This window comes from Phacochoerus africanus, chromosome 6 (genome assembly GCF_016906955.1).
Source record: "Phacochoerus africanus isolate WHEZ1 chromosome 6, ROS_Pafr_v1, whole genome shotgun sequence".
NCBI lineage: Eukaryota > Metazoa > Chordata > Mammalia > Artiodactyla > Suidae > Phacochoerus > Phacochoerus africanus.
The window spans coordinates 7067530-7086974 of record NC_062549.1 but is presented as its reverse complement, the minus strand read 5'-3'; the positions used below and the strand labels follow the sequence as shown (position 1 = coordinate 7086974).

Sequence of the window (19445 nt, the reverse complement as noted above, 5' to 3'; positions counted from 1 at the left end):
CTGAATTGTGATCGTCACAACACTAGGATTTTGTTTCGTTTTGTTTTGTTTTTTTCTTTTTGGGGCTGCACCCACAGCATATGGACGTTCCCAGGCTAGGGGTCCCATCGGAGCTGCAGCCGCCGGCCTACACCCCAGCCACAGCAACAATGGATCTGAGCCACATCTGTGAGCTACACAGCAGCCTGCAGCAACGCTGAATCCTTAACCCAGTGAGTGAGGCCAGGGATAGAACCCACATCCTCATGGGCACTATGTTGGGTTCTTAACCCACTGAGCCACAACAGAAACCCACAGGATGGCGGGGTTTTTAACATTTTTTTTTTTAGCAGCAGGACATTTTGAGTGACCTTTTTAAGGAATTTCAACAAAACAATCAGGAACATGGGAGTGACTTCTCCATTTACAGTTGGTGGGGTCTGGGCCAGCCTCCAAGAACCCCAGATGCATGCGGCTTTAACCGGCGTGGCTACGGATGTACCAGGACTGTGTCAAACACCACCTTCCCTGCAGTCCCTGCGTCAGCCTTCAAGCCGGACCGCTTCGGCTCTCTCTACACCCTGGTCTGAATCTGCACGGGGACTGGCTGGGAGGCTCACCCAAGGGAAGGCACCGAGTCCTCTCAGTTGGGAAGCACGAGGTCGCCCACAGGCCACATTTGGGGCACGCGTGCAGCTGGGGCTGGGCCCGGCTCATCCCTTCCCTGCACTAACGGAAGAGGCGCAGCCAAGGGCCTGCCTCACCGGCGCCCCAGCCTGCTGTGTTCTGCAGAGTCACGGACTGACATCTGGGAACTAAAATGTTTAATTCCTTGACATCTGTGCAGTACTGCTCTTCAATATTAGCACGATGCTTTACATTTCACTTCCTTTTGCAAAGACGGTGTTTAGGAGTTCCCGTTGTGGCTCGGTAGGTTAAGAACTAGACTAGGATCCATGAGGGTGATGGTTCAATCCCTGGCCTCACTCAGTGGGTTAAGGATCTGGACTGTGGCCTTGCCACAAGCTTCAGTGTAGGTTGCAGATGCGTCTCGGATCTGGCGTTGCTGTGGCTGTGGCGTAGGTCAGCAGCTGCAGCTCCGACTCGACCCCTACTCTGGGAACTTCCATATGCCGCAGGGGCGGCCCTAAAAAGAAAAAAAGAAAGACAGCCTTTAAAAAGCGACCACACCGCAGCATGAAAGCAGGAGTTCCCAGCCAGGTGCACATGTGCCTCGTGCTGAGAACCCCACTCGCATGACAGCAATGGCGCCCTCACTTGCGGGGAAGTGTCCAGCTACAAAACTGGAGGCTGCGCTGCTTAAGGAGCAGAGACCAAGTACACACCCCATTTTAAATGGTCTAAGTTCCCACTGGCCCCTCCAGGCCACCCCCCATCTTTCTCCATCCAGCTCCCAGAGGCTGACCTGTGAGGGTCACACAGGGAGGGGCTCCACTGCTGTCTGGCTTGCATCGGGTTTGGCCAGCAGGGTCAGCAGCAGAAGACAGGAGGGAGGGATGGGCGGGGGGAATTCTCTGGGCTTCCGTCCTGCAAAGGCTGCAGCTCTCCCTTGGAGCACTGGTCACTCCTCACTCCTCCCTCCACACCTTGTGATAACAACACCACACCTGCCTACACCTTTACAAATTATTAAGCTCTCAAGTGGCCAGTCCACAGGGCCAGCATCCTTTTGCCCGGCCTCCCAAAATTGAACCATTGTACGACACAAATATCCACTTGACATCACACACCAGCGACCACCACGTGCCTGGTACATAAACAGCAGGTGCTTAATCAATGCAGCTGATGAATTAATGAGTGATCTACAGCAGGGGTTAAAAATCTTCCCACTTTCCTCAGTTCCAAACTGCACAAGCACACACGCACACTCCCTTAAACTCTGATAAGCTCCTCTCACTTTAACAGAAGCTAATCTGTTATAAAAGCTCTCAACTAAGTTTCTTTAATCTCAAAATCTCCCTGCTCTTTGCTCACCACCCTCTCCTGCCCTAGGAGTTCCCTGGGAGGCATCTTGCTCCATGTCCCAACTCTACACTCCAGCGAGTAGGGTGGGAACTCACAGAGTCAGTCCCCTACGTCTAATAACATCCAAGGGAGGTGGGGTGGCTTGGTAACGGCGGGTGAAGAGTTAACTGTACGGGCAATTGTACATTTGTAGAAATTGGTTCATATGCACTCATTCATAATTAACACTCTGCTAATAGTCTAAAGTACCTATTCCGAATTGCCCAAGAACTAATTAAATCTCAGAACACCCCAGAGAGTCAAGTGTTATCAGCCACATTAATAAAAAGCCCAGAACAGTTGTTGGAACAGCCGACTGATAAGGGATTATATTCTGGGACCCCGCTACCGATTCATTCCACGCTGCTAATGTAGCAGTTTATTAGCCCACGATCATTCTATCAAACCTGCTGAGAACCTGCTGAATATGCATCGTTCTCGCCCCCCCCTCTTCCCTCAGGCCAGCTCGCCTCCTCCCAGCTCTCTGCTCCAGGGGAAGCCAGGCGAGCACCTGCTGTGAGCACAGCGTCCCCATGGAGAGGTGCCAAGAACAGAAGCATGTGCAGAGCTGGAGGCGGCCACCCTCCACGACCCTGTCTGGCAACATACCAACCGCATCGAACCACCCAGCACTCCCCAAACGCTCCCATCATCATACCTGCGGGCTTTCCCAGGCACCATCAGGAAGAAAATGCCCACCCCTGCACCCCACATCGGCCTTAGACAAGGAGCTTAGGGCCCCTCTCTCCAGGGAGCCCTCCAGGATGCACCCTCGGCGGCACAGTCCTGCCCTGACCCCTGCATCGGGCTGGCCATTCCGTCATCCTTCACTTCCCAGTCCTCGTCCCCAGGCTCTGCTGCTCAAGGGAAGGGACACGTCTCACTGGCTTTGATGCCTCAAGCCTGGCTTAGTGCCCAACCACCACAGCACAAGCTCGGTACGGAGGAAACAAGAGAAAAGAATTGGCTGCTGCGAGGACCCCGCTAAGCCTCGGCTTCAGCCAGCTCCTCACAGCGAGGAGGCATCAGGCACAGCCAGAAGTCCGGCTTAAAGGGCTGCTGGGCCTCTGGCCACAGGTCATTTGTTCTAGCATTTTCTCAGCAATCGGCTATTGTGGTGAGAGACTCCTTTCCAAAACGGGGGTCAGAATGCAGAGCTACGACTTGTCTGGGAAGAGCCATCACTTGGCACAGAGGCCCACTGTGTCACCCATTGTGTCACCCACTGTGTCTCAGGCTCCATGGCTCTCATCGAGTCCTCCAGGCGGGACATGACAGACAGCCCTAAACTGCAGACAGCACAGAGCAACGGGGCTGTCAGCAGGGCTCTGGCCCCCACCAAGATGCTGGACCAGAAAGTCTTCCTTGAGAAGTCCTGACACAAAGTCCTGCCTGGGTGGGATTTAGTTCCTCTTCTCCCCCCTCCGCTCCTACCCCCCCGCAGAGGCAAAAAACACTGGGCACCCTCTGGTTACCTGAGAGTCACAGGTCTGCAAAGAGAACACAGGTACGTGGGGCCAGCTCCGTGCCTGACTTACGTCCTATGTCCCACTCAGTTACCAAAGGAACAGGAGGTTTGAGTCAGGTGACTCGGGGCCAGGGCAGAGAGGAGAATCAGAGGACCAGCGTCTGAAGGCGACTGGATCATGTGACAAAAGCTGGAGCTCAGGAGTGGAAGGGACCAAGATTCAGGGATGACTGGCTGGCCTCGGGCAACCTCCTTTGTCTAGCAGAGCCTGTTTCTTCACCTAAGCCCCACCATGGCTCCCAGCAGGAGGATGCGAACATACGCTCAGCCCCTGGACAGCAGCAGGCACAGGGGGACACCCAGTAAGAGGAGGCACCATCACCACCCAGCAGCCCGCTGGGGCTGGTAGGCATCAAAGCCCCACTGTCTGGGTCTGGGACTCCGCAGACCTATGGGAAGCTCTGGACTACGTTGTCTCTGGAATTCTAGAAGCATTACATCGGGAAGATGCAAACAAACACCTGCCACACTCCGCAGCCTCGTCCATGCCCAGTCTGCTCACCCAGTGCCCATCTCTGGTGCCTGGTGGAGCTCCCCGTGGGCCCAAGGCTGCAGGGCTCGTACTTTCCTCCTTCCCTGAACAACCTGACCACGTGTCCCCTTATCAGTTATCTGCATTTTAGTCAAGGTATCAGAAGCTACTGGAAAGAGAATGGTCACATGCAGTGGACTTTTAACAGGGAGGAAAGTGGGGTGGGGGTAGGGTCACAAAAAAGTAATTCAAACTGTCTCAAAGTCCCACCTCTCCAGGGGTCACAGACGGCTGCACTTTCCATCCCCTGATTAGTGCAGAGATGAAACAAAGATTCACAGGCAGCAAAACGAAACAGACTTTAGGAGTTCCCGCTGTGGCTCAGCAGATACGAATCTGATTAGCATCCACGAGGATGCAGGTTCGATCCTGACCTCACTTAGTGGGTTAAGGATCCAGCGCTATCGTAAGCCCTGTGGTGTATGTAGGTCTCAGACACCAGTCAGATCCCACGTTGCTGTGGCTGTGGTGTAGGCCAGTAGCTGCAGCTCCAGTTCGACCCCTAGCCTGGGAACCTCCACATGCCGCAGGTGCGACCCTAAAAAGCAAAAAAGAAAGAAAAGAAATAGACTTTACTGTTCTACATCTTTCCATGGAGAAGAGTTTTACCCTCAGAGACTAACACGGGCTCTACCTTTCCACCTGCAAATTTTCAGACACAACTCGCTCAGAACAGCTTTCCATCATGGCAGCTGCTTGTCAAGTCGGCTGTTTTGCTAACACAAATACAGTAGGAAGACGCCTGAAACGCTGTCGTAAAAAATCCTCATGAAGATTACAGATGCATCTTAGCTAAGATCTTAAAATAAATGCCTTGTCTTCCTTAGAGAGGATTTAACAAGAATAAGAGCAGATTTTTGCAACTCTCCTTGTATAAAAATGACCCCAGAAATAACAAGCTTAGAAAGGTTCAGAAGTCACTTTTATAAACCTGACATGGTGATTTCTGTAGGCTGAAAAATGTTTTTCAAAAACACCAGCCATTCCACATAATGGCATTAAAAAAAAGGAAAGAAAGAAAATCTCTTTCCCTGGTTTCTTTTACGATTCAAATGCAGAATAAAATAAATAAATGTTGAATACACATCAAAAATGTTATTTTAACTTGCTGTGGTTCCGTGTCAGGGAAAAGCTTATTTTGTTTTCTTCCGATTGTTTTAACAAGCTATAAAAGTCAAGGTCAATTGTTTGAAATGTCACTAAATTGCTCTTTACAGAGCATGTATTAAAACAATTATGCAGGCATTTTCCAAATTATAATATTGTGCTTGGCACACTAGGGGACACGAGGTGGTCATCAGAGGGACAGCAGCCACGAGGCAGCTGGGCAGAAGGTCACGTCTGCATGTTTGAGAGGCTTCAACAGTGGCCAGAAAGGGAAGAACACGCAGAGCTTCTTGCAGGCGGTATCTGCTGAATTAAAGTCCTCAAACCAAGGGACTACGAAGCCACCTTCTACACAGCTCAGTACTAGAGGAAGCTGATAATCTTATGAGAAAGTCAGCCACTGAGCCGGCCTAATTACAGACTAGAAAACAAAACAGACGTCGGGACCAGCCAGGGTGGAACTTTCCCTTCCTCTAAGTTAGCTGAGATGAACAAAACCGACTTGGCAAAGGGGAACTGCGGCTGGGGTTAAGAAGCAAAGGCGGTGGAGCAGGGCCGGCCAAGGGTAGGAGGGGGCGACGGGGGACCCAGCCCTCCCTCACAGGCTCTGTGACCCCTCGGCACCCTCACTTCCGGACCTGAACGTCCTCAATCACAAATCTACGCAAAGGGCTTGGAAAGGGGCTTTTCTAAGTCAGTCTGAAAAGGTCACATAGTGTGTGATTCAGCTGATGTGACATTCTCAAAATGACAAACATCACAGGGTTGGAGACCCGTGGTAGCAGGCTGGGGGCTGGGGGCCACGCCTGTGGTGATGAACAGTCCTGTCCCCTGACTGGCAAGCTGGTTACACTGACCTACGAGTGCGGCGAATGATGGCAGCACTCACGCATTATCTCAGTGTCAAGGGCCTGACGTGAGGCAGATGTTACCTTTGGGGGAAGCAGGATAAAGGGCGCCTAAGAGCTCTCTGCACATCTATGCAACTTCCTGTTATTCCATAACTGCTTTCAAAAAATGAAGTTTTACATCTTAAAGGGATTCTTAGGCTTAGGACCAGACCTTATGATTTTCTCTGTGGACCCTGGGATCTGAAATACTTTACCCACCAAAATACATTCATGAAGATCATTCCTTCACCCACATTTACTGACCAAACATATATATGTGTGTGTGTCTTAAAACTTTCCAAAAAATACAATTTCCAGGTGGATCAAAGATACAGATAAAAATGAAACCCTACAAATAACCAAGGAACATAGAGAAAGCTATTTTTTTATTATTTGAGGGTATGGGTAGATGTTCTAAAGTATGATCAAAAGGGCAAAAAATTTAAAAGAAACATTTGACAGCAGTGACAATGCTGATATTTAAAATTTCAGTAAAGTAGAGGAGTTTCCATTGTGGCTCAGTGGAAACAAATCTGACTAGCATCCATGAGAATGCAGGTTCGATCCCTGGCCTCATTCAGGGGGTTGAGGATCCCGCCTCGCTGTGAGCTGTGCTGTAGGCCGCAGACGCGGTTTGGATCGTGCATTGCTATGGCTGTGGTGTAGGCCAGCGGCTGCAGCTCCAATTGGACCCCTAGCCTGGGAACCTCCATAGGCCAAGGGTGCGGCCCTAAAAAGACCAAAAGAAAAAAGAAAAACATTCCAGTAAGGTGCAAAAGAAAAAAATAGCAATTCTACAAATGAAATTAAGAGATAAATGATAAAATCTGAAAATATGTTCAGCCTATATGGCAATCCAAAAGTGTAGTAAGCCAAGGACATGAGTGACAAACGCCTCAAATTACATACAAAGCAGAAGTCCCCAAGAGCTGCAAGTGGACAGTGCACTGGTGACCAAAGAGAGAACAAATTAAAATAACTAAAGAAAACTGTCTGCATGTGAAATTCACAGGCTAAAGATGGACCCCAGATAAGGAGCAAAAAGGTGGATGAAGGGCCACAGACGATGATGGGGAATAACAGACACTTTCTCCTGGGTGCCCTGCCAACACCTAAGGGTACTCCCTTAGCCCAAGGATTAAATTACTAGATACTTACCCAGAATAATAAAGGCACAAGCACAAATATAACAATAAAATGAAAATGAATGCTCAAGATTGTGCACCTGAGTAGCTAAGGTTTGTTTGTTTTTTTAATCAAGAAGAAAAATTGAAAGGAATATTCAATGTCAATCAACTGGAGACCAACGAAGGAAATCTCGTGGCCCATGCGCACAGTGAAATACCATAGCGGCCTTTACACATCAAATTTACTGAGTGTTTTTGAGCATCTCAATCAAAAGCACAGACCCTGCAGCCAGGCTGTGTGTGTTTTAGGGTCCAGCTCTACCCCTAACGGGCTGTGTGATATAAGGGAACGCCAGAACCTCTCTGTGCCTCAGTCTCCTCATTTATAAAATGGGAGTGATAAGAGTTCCCTTTGTGGCTCAGCAGTAACAAACCCAACAGTATCCATGAGGATGTGGGTTCGATCCCTGGCCTCACTCAGGGGTTAAGGATCTGGCGTTGCCGTGAGCTGTGGTGATGGTCACAGATACAGCTCGGACTCCGCATTGCTGTGGCTGTGGCTATGGGGTAGGCTGACAACTACAGCACCAATTCGACCCCAAGTCTAATAACTTCCATATGCCACAGGAGTGGCCCTAAAAAAATTAATTAATTAATAGGAATGATAATAGTGTTTATTATGTTGCTATGAGAAGGAAATGAGCTAATAACTGTGAAATACGGAGAAAGTATCTGCAACATAGAAAGTGCTACAAAACAGCTTGTTAAATAAAAAATATTGACATGAAAATTTTATCTGCTACATCAGTGAGTGAAAAAAGATCACAGAACATTATGTATGACCTCATTTCTGAAAAATGCATATGAGTATACACAGAAGTAAGGGCTTTTTTCACTTTTTTTATACAGTGTAACAGACATTATACCTAGGCAGTGAAATTTTGGATTATTTCTTTCTTCTTGGTATTTTTTATATCATTACAGGTACAAGCAGTACCGCCTTGACGGTTAGCACTGACTCCTCTGATTAAAACACAACAACTGGGAGTTCCCGCTACGGCACAATGGGATCGGCAGTCTCTGGAGCACTGGGACAAAGGCTCAGTCCCCAGCCCAGCACAGTGGGTTAAGGGTTGCCGCAGCTGTGGCGTAGGTCCCAAATGTGGCTCAGCTCAGGTCCCTGGCCCGTGAACTCCATGTGCCGCAGGGCAGCCGAAAAAGGGGTAAAAAGAAAAAGAAGACACAACCACCATTAAGGACCTGTGCAGGGAAAAGAGAGCTGGGGCAGCTGCATGTGTGCGCGTGAGCCCCTCCGCCGCCCCTAAAGCATCTATGCAGGTACCCCTGTGACCTGCACCCGTGGGCATCAACCGCCACCAGAGGACACACTCAACTCCTAGGTGACTTAGAGTAGCAGCCAGTAACCACTACAAAAATGAGCACTGTCCAGACAGGGGGCGCGAGAGTAAACTGTGCCATTTCCAAGTCACGACCGAAGCAGGGAACACGGATGGGAGCAGCGATGGCGCCTGGCGAGAAACTGACCTGCCTCTCCTTCCTCGTCGCCCAGGTTCAGCACGATGATGCAGACGTGCTTCCGGAGCTGGCGCGAGTTGGAGAACCTCCGGCAGCACTTGCTGCACTCCAGGCGGCTCGGAGCCAGGCTGCTCCCTTCCTCGGGGGCCCGCCGACTGTCCTCACTGGGGGGAACGCTGTTTTCCGCCAGCTCCTCTTCGGGGCTGGGCTTCTTCGTGGACCCCTTAGGCCTGCCTCTCTTCCTCTTCATGACCGAAAACTCTAGGAAGGAAACGAGAGGGCACCGTGTGGTCACACGAGGTGACAGGGCAGGGCAGGCACTCGACTTCCAAATGCGGAAATGTGTTCAGCGTCACGGGTTTTTTCCTAATTTTTTGGCCACACCTGCAGCACACAAAAGTTCCTGGGCCAGGGACTGAACCCACGCCACACTACGGACCCGAGCCACAGCCATAACAACACCATATCCTTAACCTGCTGAGCCACCAGGGAACTCCTGGCTTCATGTTTTAGTAAAACAGAAAAGTCTGAAACAGTTCCAGAAGAGCTACAGACAATCTTTATGCTACTATCTTTGCACCTCTATACTATTGTATAATCAACGTCATAATAATGTGATTTAAGAATAGCACTTTATCAGAACATTTGCACTCAACTCACTTCTTCTGTAAAGCAGGGAGGTTTTTTTGTTGTTTTTTTGTCTTTTGTCCTTTTAGGGTTGCACTCGTGGCATATGGAGGTCCCCAGGCTAGGAGTCGAAATGGAGCTACAGCCACCAGCCTACACCACAGCCATAGCAACGTGGGATCCAAGCCACATCTGTGACTTACACCACAGCTCACAGCAACGCCACATCCTCAAGCCCCTGAGCAAGGCCAGGGATTGTCCCGTGTCCTCATGGACACTAGTCGGGTTTGTTATGCCTGAGCCACAACTGGAAGCCCGGGGAGGATCTTAAGTTGCGACCATCGGCCCCCAGTTCACAAATCAGGCTCCTTAGGAACTACCACTTCCAGTTAAATCCACTTCTCAGAAACCCTCCCCACGAAGCGTCCTCAAAGGCTGCTTAGTTTTCCATGCGCTTAATGAGTTACACAACTACTCAGATTATTACAAGGCACCACAGTCATTACAGCCAAATTGTTCTGATGATGAAAGACAGAAAAAATAATTATAATCTAAAGCCACAAATTATAGGACTAAAGACAATAACAATATTTTTCCAGTTTCCTAGAGACCAAACGATTTAAATGTCATGATCAGAGCTGCTTCGGAGTAAGCTTCAGATCACTTTCCAGTGGGTATTTCTTCCTCCTCAGCATTCACTTTGCAGGCGCTCATCTCCAGGTGAAGGTGGGGTAAGATGCTGAGCGAGGTTAGGGAGCAGGGTGTCCTGGTGTGAAGGTGGAGGGGGGTGGTCTTGGTGATGTGACTTGACGGGTACCCTGAGGGGTGCTGGCCCAGCCTGGTCACCATGCCATCCCTGGAGAGACGTCTGCCCGGAGAAGGCCTGGCATGTCAGCAGCCCTCCTTGAACCTGAACATCAGGGCAGAGTGAGGGTCCGAGGCTCTAGCACCATCCTGGGTCACCCACAGAACCATGATGTGTTCAGGGGCCCGCCTGCTCTCTCCAAGGCGATGGCTCTGCCACCGTGAGGACCCTTTAAGTGGGTTGCATGCGCTCCCAAATGAGACAGGAGAGCTACAGGGGTGGGAGAGGAGGGCAGGAAGGTTCTGGAGCAAAGTCTGCAGGGAAAGACCAGCATGACAACGTGGGGTGGGCTCTGGATGGAGGAGCCTGCTCTGACGTGGGGTCCCCAAGAACTCTGATAGACCAGGCATCAGAACCAGCGAGGAGTTGAGAGGGGGGCCCTCACAGGAGCAGGGTTTCCACCGAGCTGCAGTGCCAAGCGTGTGTCAACATTGACCGCAGGCTCCAAACCAGAGCCTTCCTTGGCCAGGGCAGCCAGCAGGAGGCACAATTACTGCCTCCCTCGAATGTTCTGGAGACCCTGGGATGTTGCCTGGGGGTGGGGAGGGAGGGTCAGGAATGAGGAGAGAAAAGTGCTAGACAGAAAGAAAGCAAGAGGCCAGAAGAAAAAGGAACAAGGGCACGAGCCCGCAGGCCCCTCTGCCGGCACTGAGATTCTAGGGAGGAGAAGGAAGGGTGTGCGGCCAGGAGGCCCAGCCGAGGCGCCTGGGCGCGGGGAGGGGGCGGAGGGCGGCAGAGTCAGGACGACTGCTGGCCTTGCCGTCCTCGGCCCTTTCCTCCTCGAGTTCTGGACGACAGCGGGTACTTGTGCGACTCGCCGAAGCAGCGATTACCGGTCAGGGGAGCAGACTTCGCGGAGAGGCTGTAAAAGCCCAGCGCACATCCCATCGGCTGAGCTGCAGAGACACGCTGCCTCACCGTTTCCACAAGACCCTGGCCCAGGCCCGGCCCCGACGACAGGCCCCTCACCCTGTCTGTGCAGACGGGGGTCCTCCTCGAAGTGTCCAGGAGGGCGCAGCTGGGCGGTGAAGAAGCGACCCCACCCAGAGAGACGTCAGGCCTCTGCCCTCGGCTGTGGGGTGACCTCGAGGCCCCTGCCTGACAGGGCTGCCATTGCCTGGCGCCTTTGGCCACGGGACGGTCTAATACTGGCATTTATTTCAGGGGCTCTGCAACAGGTCCGATCAGCTGTGACCTCTGGGCAAACTGGACAACAGGTACTAGCCTGCCCTCCTGGAGGAGCTGGCCACGTGGGCATCTGCCATCCAGCCCCTTCTTGATAAAAGCTCTGGACCCAAAGGCTCGGGTGAGCATCCCTTAGAAGTACTCGTGAGTCCTGCCATGTAACGTAGCCAGAAGAAGGCAGTGGCGCCCAGGGTTCCATGGGGGGCGGGGGGACCCAGCTCCCCCCCTGGCTGGAACCCTCCCAACCCCGCTTCGCCCAGGCATCTCCCACACCGGCTCCTTCAGACTGTAACCTCTTTTGTGTAAAACTGTCATCACAAGTGCAATGCTTTCCTGAGGCCTGCGAGTCATTCCAGCAAGTTATCAAACCTGGCAGAGTCCTTCGGGTCCCTCAAATTTGTACCTAGCTACAGAAGTGTGGTGGTCCTGGGGATCCCCCCACCCCACCCCCCACAATGTGCAGCTGGGCAGACGCTGCAGCCCTGCAGAAGCTGCGCCCTGAACCTCAGGCTCGGGTTCAGCCCTCATGGCAGTGGGGCACCCAGCATCCTCTCCACAGGGACACCCAGAGCTGGCAGCAGCCGCAGCACCCATGACTGCAACCCGGCAGCATGGCCGGCCAGACTCGAGAGTTGCCTGTGTCTGGAGGCAGCGTCCCATCCTGGTGATGTTCCAGCCCCAGCACCTGAGCCTGTGTTCCCCCCCCCCCCCGCCCCCGCCCCGAGGGCATCCTCAAATCCTGAAGAGGTAACTGGCTAAGCAGGGTGCACTCTGCTGCTAAGGAAAAAACATAAAATCAGCCCTGAAAGCTCTGGAAAACCTCTAACACGATGGTGACAAAACTAATCTTACATGTTGCTGCATCCATAATTCAGGTCCTCAAGACCAATTAGTTAGCTAAAAATGAAATATTCATAAATGAACTTGGAATAATTTAAGCCCTGAAAACGAGTTGCTGCTGTCAGCTACCCGCATGGCACAGAAGAGCCGAGAATCCTGGAGCAGCTAAATCGACATTTTGGGGGGGTCTGAATGGAGGAAATGACTATTCCTCTCCCTCCCCGCTGAATTCCTTTACTCAGTTGTCACCGAATCCACCAAATCCTGTGGATTTTGTCCTGAAAATGTGTGCCCAGGAAACCCTGCTCCATTCTCCTGGCCCCTCTGTCTGCTGGCCCCCTGCCCACGACCTGAGTCCAGCCTTCTCTTCCACTGTAGCCTCAGCCTCCATCCCTGGGAGGTAGAGCCGGCCTCCCAGCTCTGTCTGCAGCTCGACCTCCGTCACACCACCTGGAGAATTTAGGGAAATCCTGAAGCCCCGACGCTGCCAGCCCCTTGCTCTAGAACTTTCCATGGTTCTCGATGGCTTTGCCCCGCGACTCTCAGAGCCAGCCTTCCAGGCCCTTAATCACATGGTTCAGCCCCACACACGCACCGTGTGCTTTCCCACGCTCTTTCTCCCCCCAGCTGCCCAGGTTCTAGACCTCCCCCCAAGACTCAACACCTGTCTTTTTTACTTAGCACCGTTCCCCCTGCCTGTGACTACCTCCTGCACCCCTGAACCCAAACCCCAGGGCTAACCTGTCAGGCAGCTCAGATCTCAGCCCCTTCTCTGTGAGGGCGCCTGAACAGCGAAGCCAGTCCCGAGTTGTCTCACGGCCAGTGTGAGGCACACACGTGTGCAAACTCACCCACACTGTTCTCCCTCCCCTCCTTCAATCAGACACCTTGAGCTTTGAGCTGCCTTTTGATTCTCAGGCCCCACTGGATCTTGGGCAGAGCTGGATGCCCAGCAGACACTTAAAACGGAAATATCCACTGGTCAGTTGTTTAATAGAAGGAAAAGAAGCATTTCAGAAACAAGTCGTTTCCTTTGCCCAAGTTCCCAATAGGAGAAAGGGACGCACCACAGTGCAGCTCAACCCCGTCCCAAATCCATAATCCAGGGCCACTTCCTCATGGTCAGAAAACGACCCTTGCAGATCCAAGGCCCAAATTAGCATGAAGCAGAAAGAATCAGTTGAAGGCTTTTTAAATTTAATCAAAAGACAACGTGAGCATTATGAAAAAAGTACCTCAAAATTATCAAAAATCTAATAACATAAGCCCTTGATGTGTACATCACTCAAGTTTGTGGGCACATTCCCAGCTATTAGCTCATTTTGTCTTCATAAAAACCCTACGAGATGGATTCGGCAATTATATAACTCCTCAATGGCAAGAGAAATGAAGGACCCCAGGGTTCAAGGGACTTGGCACCTTTTCCAGAACTTGCTGCGGAGCTGGCAGAGCTGGGATCTGGCTTCCTTCTCCCCGGCCCAGATCTTTCTGCTGAGTCATGGGGCCCTCGGGAAGGTTCTAGACGCAGAGCCAGGACGTGCATGGCAGAGCTCGGGGATGGAGGGAAGCCGGCCTGAGTTTAAATCCCCACCCTCCACCCGAGCCTCGGTTTCTAACACGAAAATTAACCACAAAACTGCCTCTATTTTATGTATTTTATTAGAAAAAGCAGTCCGTTAAAATGCTGAGTTTAGGACCTAGGAGGTGAGCAACAGACGGCAGGTGTTTGTTACCGCGGCTGCGGTCAAGGCTGTTCTTTCCGAAGACACCACCACCTTCCCAGCCCGTCTGCCGTTAGAGCTGTGACTCCTCGACACACCCGTTTTGTCCCTTAAGACATTCGGTCCTCAATTTCCTCATCTTCAAACATCTCACACCAAGAGCCGACACAGAATGAGGGCCAGGCACATTCCACTCGAAGGCCGCGGGTCGAGCCGGCCTCCGTCACACCACCTGGAGAATTTAGGGAAATCCTGAAGCCCCGACGCTGCCAGGCCCTGACAGTCAACTCACTGCCCTGCCCTTCCCAGCAGCCCAGGCAGCAGCAGGGAGAACCACGCCCAGAGAAGGAACAAGGGGCTGTGGGGCTTTAAGGGGACGGCACCCCAAGCCTGCTCCTGGTGGGTTTACCAGCAACACATCGCACAAATAACAGCAACAATAAACCACGCCGTGCATCTCAGGCACCACGCTAAGGCCCTCGTATGCATTTCCTCTGCAAAACCCCGCAGGGTTCCTGTTCTCCAGAGGACACGGATGCCTAAGGAAAGTAACCCATCTGCCCCTAGACCCAGAAGTGGCAGAGTTAGGATCTGAACCCAGATCCATCTGCCTCAGTCACTGACTCTCACTCCCACGCCTGCTCGGCTATCATCAGAGCACAGAAGGAGCGCGTCTCGGCCTCTGTTCTGAGTTCTGCCAGAAAATGGGGACCATATACCCAGCCCTGAGCCTCCGCGCCATCTGACCCCCGAAGTGGGGCAAGATGGCTACACAGGGAGGGGGCTGGAGGGGCAGCGGCCCGCACCAGGTACCTACCAAGTGTCCTGCACCAACGTGTATTTGCCTTGGAACCTGTTTTTTAAAAAGGTTCCATCTCCCTTGAACAGATAAAAAGCCTAAGCCAGTGGCGAGGCCTCTGCGGCTGGGGTGCAGGCAGAGCCCCGCGCGAGGGCCCACAAAGGGTGCGGGGGGCCATCCCCGGGCCCGCTGCTGCCCTGGTGCAGGACCTTTCACGTGCTGCAGGTGCGACCATTAAAAAAAGAAAAGAAAAAGAAAAGGAAAGGAAACATTTGCTACTGACCTTATTTTAAAAAATCAAAAAAAATTCTGAGAGATTACTATGAACTGTATGCCAACAAATTAGATAACTTAGATAAAATGGATATTCTAGAAAGCCACAAACCACTGAAAGAAATCCAAGAAGAAGGAGAAAATATTAATACACTTATTACAAGCAAAGAAACTAAATGAGTAACCAGAAAGCTTCCCACCAAAAATAAAAAACCCAGGACTAGGTGGCTTCACTCATGAATCCCACTAAATATTTAAGAAGAACTTATACCAATGCTTCAAATATTTTCCAAAAAATAGAAGGGGAGGGAACACTTCCCAATTCACCCTATAAGGCCACTAATACCATGATTCCAAAACCAGGCAAAGACATCAGTGAAAGGACCCCAGACCAAGATATCTGAATACAAACACAAATATCTTCATCAAAATACTAACAAACCGGGGTTCCTGTCGTGGCTCGGTGGTTAACGAAGCCAACTAGCATCCATGAGGACATGGGTTCAATCCCTGGCCTCGCTCAGGGGGTTAAGGATCTGGCGTTGCTGTGAGCTGTGGTGTAGGTCACAGATGTGGCTCAGATCCCAAGCTGATATGGCTGTAGTGGGCTGGCAGCTGCAGCTCCAATTTGACTCCTAGCCTGGGAACCTGCACATGCCTCAGGTACAGCCCTAAAAAGACAAAAGACCAAACACACACACACACACACACACACACACACAAAAAACTAGAAAACTGAACTCAGCATTATATTAAAAGGATTATGCATTATGATCAAGTGGAATTTATCCCAGGAATGCAAGGGTGACCTAACATGTGAAAAACACCAAATTAACAGAACGAAGGGGGCAAAAACCACATGATCATCCCAGCAGACACAGGAAAACACATTTGACAAAATCCAATACTCTTTTATGATAAAAATGCTCAGCAAACTAAGAATGGAAAGGAACTTCCTTAACCTGATAAAGGGTATCAACAAAAAAACAAAAAACCCATAGCTAACATCATACTTAATGATGGAAGACTAAACGCTAAGATCGGGAACAAAACAAGACTGTCTGCTTTTGTCACTTCATTGTACTGGACTTTCGAGTCAGGATAACCAGGCAAGAAAACGAAATAAAAGCCATCCAGATTGGAAAGAAAGAAGTAAAACTATCTCTGTTTGCAGATGACAAGATCTTACATCAATGGACTCCTAAAACCTGCACTAAAATAACAATTAGATCTAATAAACAAGTTCAGCATACAAGATCGACATACAAATTACAATTATATTTATAAATGAGCAACCAACAGTCTGAAAATGAAATTAAATAAAATTACATTACAGTACCATCAAAAAGAATAAAATACTTAGGAATAAAAATAACCACGGAGGTGTGAGACTCGTACACTGAAAGCTACAAAATATTTCTGAAAGAAATTAAAGAAGACCAAAATAAAGGAAAAGACTTTCTGTGTTCACGGATTGGAAGGCATAGTACTGTTAGGACGGCAATCGTCTCCAAACCGACCTACTGATTGACCACAATCTTTCATCTGACTATATCAAGTGCTTTTTTGAGAAAAAGACCAAAAAAACCCTAAAAATCATATAGAATTGCAAGAGACCCAGAGGAGCCAAAACAACCTTAAAAAAGGAAGAACAAAGTCGGAGGACTCATACCTCCCCACTTTAAAACTTACCCCAAAGCTACAGCCATCTAAACAGTACTGCACTGGTGTCAGGACAGACATACAGATCAATGAAATAGAACTGAGGATACAGAATCAAACCTATTACCTCTATGGTCAACTAAGTTTTGACAAGGGTGTCAAGACAGTCCAATGGGGAAAGAATAGTCTCGACAACCAATGGCACTAGGAATATGGGATACTGGATACCCACACGGGAAAGGATGACTCTGGACCCCCTGCTCCACACCATCTATACAACTTGACTCAAAGTGGACCAAAGACCTCAAAGCTATGATATATATATATATATCCTCATAAGTATATATAGATTTTTTTAAGATAAGGGTTAATATTACCTATACAAAGACATCCAGATGGGAAAGAAAGAAGTAAAACTATCTCTGTTTGCAGATGACATAATCTTACATCAAGGGACTCCCTGATAAAGAGTTTCTACAAATCAGTAAAAATCATAGAAAAATGGACAATTGATATGAATGGCAATTCACAAAAGACTAAACGTCCTTGAACACATAAAGCACAGTCAGGCTCACAAGTGACCAGCAAAATGCAAATTTTAAAAAATACACCATTTTTTGATCTATCAGATTAGCAAAAACTCTTAAAAATTTGAGACTATCCTTGGGTGATGTGGCTGTGAAAAAAAAGAAGCTCTTAGATCCTGGTGAGAATGTAAACTGGTAAAACCTTTTCACAGAGCATCTGGACAGTGAACCTTTAAAAGAACATACCTTCTGCACAAGCAATTCCTCTAGGAATGCAGCCAACATAAACACACACTGTGCAATGGTATTTGCAACAATATTCGCCGTGACCTTGTTTATAATGACACAAAGTTGGGGAGAAGATACATGTCACCAAGAAAGAAAAGGTTAAGTAAATTACGAATTAGCCATGGAATGAAGTGCGGACAGCAGAGAGAATTAGGAGACACGCTGGTATTGAAGAGGAAGGCTATCCAGTATGTGCTGCTGACATTTTTTTTTTCTAAAAAGGCTGCAGAACATATACCATGATCTTTTTGTTATTAAAAAACAAAGCAACAGTGGAGTGTGTATGTTTATATACACATTCAGAAATGTCTGGGAGCACACTCACTCAGCTGTTAGCAGCGGTTTTTCTAGGAACCTGGAAGGGATATTTAGGGAGATGGACCTTCCTCATTTAGTACTGTTTGCACATTTTCACAGCAAGGCGTTACTACCTTTGTAACTGAGGAGGCGGGGGTATAAGGAGTCAAATCATTACTACAGGTGCACAGCCCAGGAGAGGCACAAACGTGTGCCAGCAGGAGGGAGGTAAGCTTTGCAGGAACAGGTTCACCCTTGAGAATCTGCTCAGCTCCCGGGGGGCTTGCAAGACCAAAGGAGGAGGGGCAGCAGCCCCAATGGTGAATCCATGCTGCCAGATCCTGCAGAGAGAGCAGGAGGGCTCGAGCTGGGCACAAGGGTTGCCAGGTCCGGGAGGCCCTGGGAGCTCTGGCGTGGATGAAGGGAGGGGTGACAGGTGGAACGGGAGACATCCTCTGGAGGAGAGAGGGGCAGCCAGGCCGGTGGTGAGAAAACCAACGACATCAAAGGTGCTTTCTTCCATCAACACGCAAGGAGGGCGATGACCCTGTGTCGGGGCTGAGGACCGGGGACAGCCCTTCCTGGGCGAGCCCTGGCCAGCAGAAGAAAGGGCCGGAGAGGCAGGACAGACCTGAGGGCTTTGTGTGGCTGTGGGAGACTGGAGGAGGGCTTCCCACCCGAGCTGGGCCGAGGGGCGAGCGCCTAGGAGATGGAGGGGTTCGGAACGACCTCGACGGTGCTGCTATCTTGCACCGGCATCCGTGAGGAGGGCAGGGTGACGTCAGAACCCGGGGGCCTGCTGCAACAGCAACGCGCCCGAGTCCACATGAAGTTCTCGCTGCCTTATTAGTACTTATTCTTTATTATTTACCAATGAAACGAAAGATTCAAAGTATTTTAGCCCTTACTCATGTTTCATTTTAGGAGGAAGAAAAACCTTAATAAGCAAAGCTGAATAAAAATAAAATGAAGAGCTTCGTAACAGCCTTCCTCTGCGTCCTTTGCGTGTTAATCCACAGGACATCCACCTGCCATCTGAATTTTATGAAAGAGCTTATCTGTTTTTCCGAGTTTAGAGCTATTCAGCCCCAGAGGCAGGTATACAAACACGCAAAGTTCTTGACTAAAGCTCTGATTCTATCTGCCTGTTAAGCTATGCTCTTGCAGGACGGGCAGCCCAGGGAGGGGAGACCGAGCTTGGAGCCCCTGGCACTGGCAGATCCTTTCCCTCTCCCCAGCTTTAATGAGGCATCACTGTCAAATAAAACCTGTATATGTTTAGGTTGTACCGTGTGGCTTTTAAGGTGAACCACAGGATGATGTAATATACATACACACTGTGAAGCGCGCGCCTACCATCAAGCCGACGAACGCGTCTGTGACCTCCCACAACACGGTGTGTGCGGTGAGAACACTGAAGATCTGCGCTCTTGGTGAAGTTCAAGGATATGACACAGCATTATGATTATTATTTTTCCTTTTGGTCACACCCACGGCACATGGAAGCTTCCAGGCTAGGGACTGAATCCAAGCTGCAGCTGCAGCAACTTAAGCCACTGCACTGGGTCAAGGATCGAACGCGAACTTGTGCCTCGGCAGCAACCTGAACCACCACAGAGACAATGCCAGATCCTTAA

General features: G+C 50.1%; 1 protein-coding gene across 4 annotated transcripts in view; it reads right to left on the bottom strand.

Annotated features, from left to right (window-relative positions):
- The window catches only part of ZFAT (zinc finger and AT-hook domain containing), a 157450-nt gene that overhangs the window by 104647 nt on the left and 33358 nt on the right, over nucleotides 1-19445 (bottom strand). For 3 of the 4 annotated variants that reach the window (XM_047783202.1, XM_047783203.1, XM_047783204.1), the window contains one exon: nucleotides 8734-8985. The exons of the other annotated variant lie outside the window; for it this stretch is intronic. In XM_047783202.1, the coding sequence (XP_047639158.1) occupies nucleotides 8734-8985 (252 nt within the window). The remainder of the gene's footprint in view (nucleotides 1-8733; nucleotides 8986-19445) is intronic. 4 annotated transcript variants of the gene reach the window in all.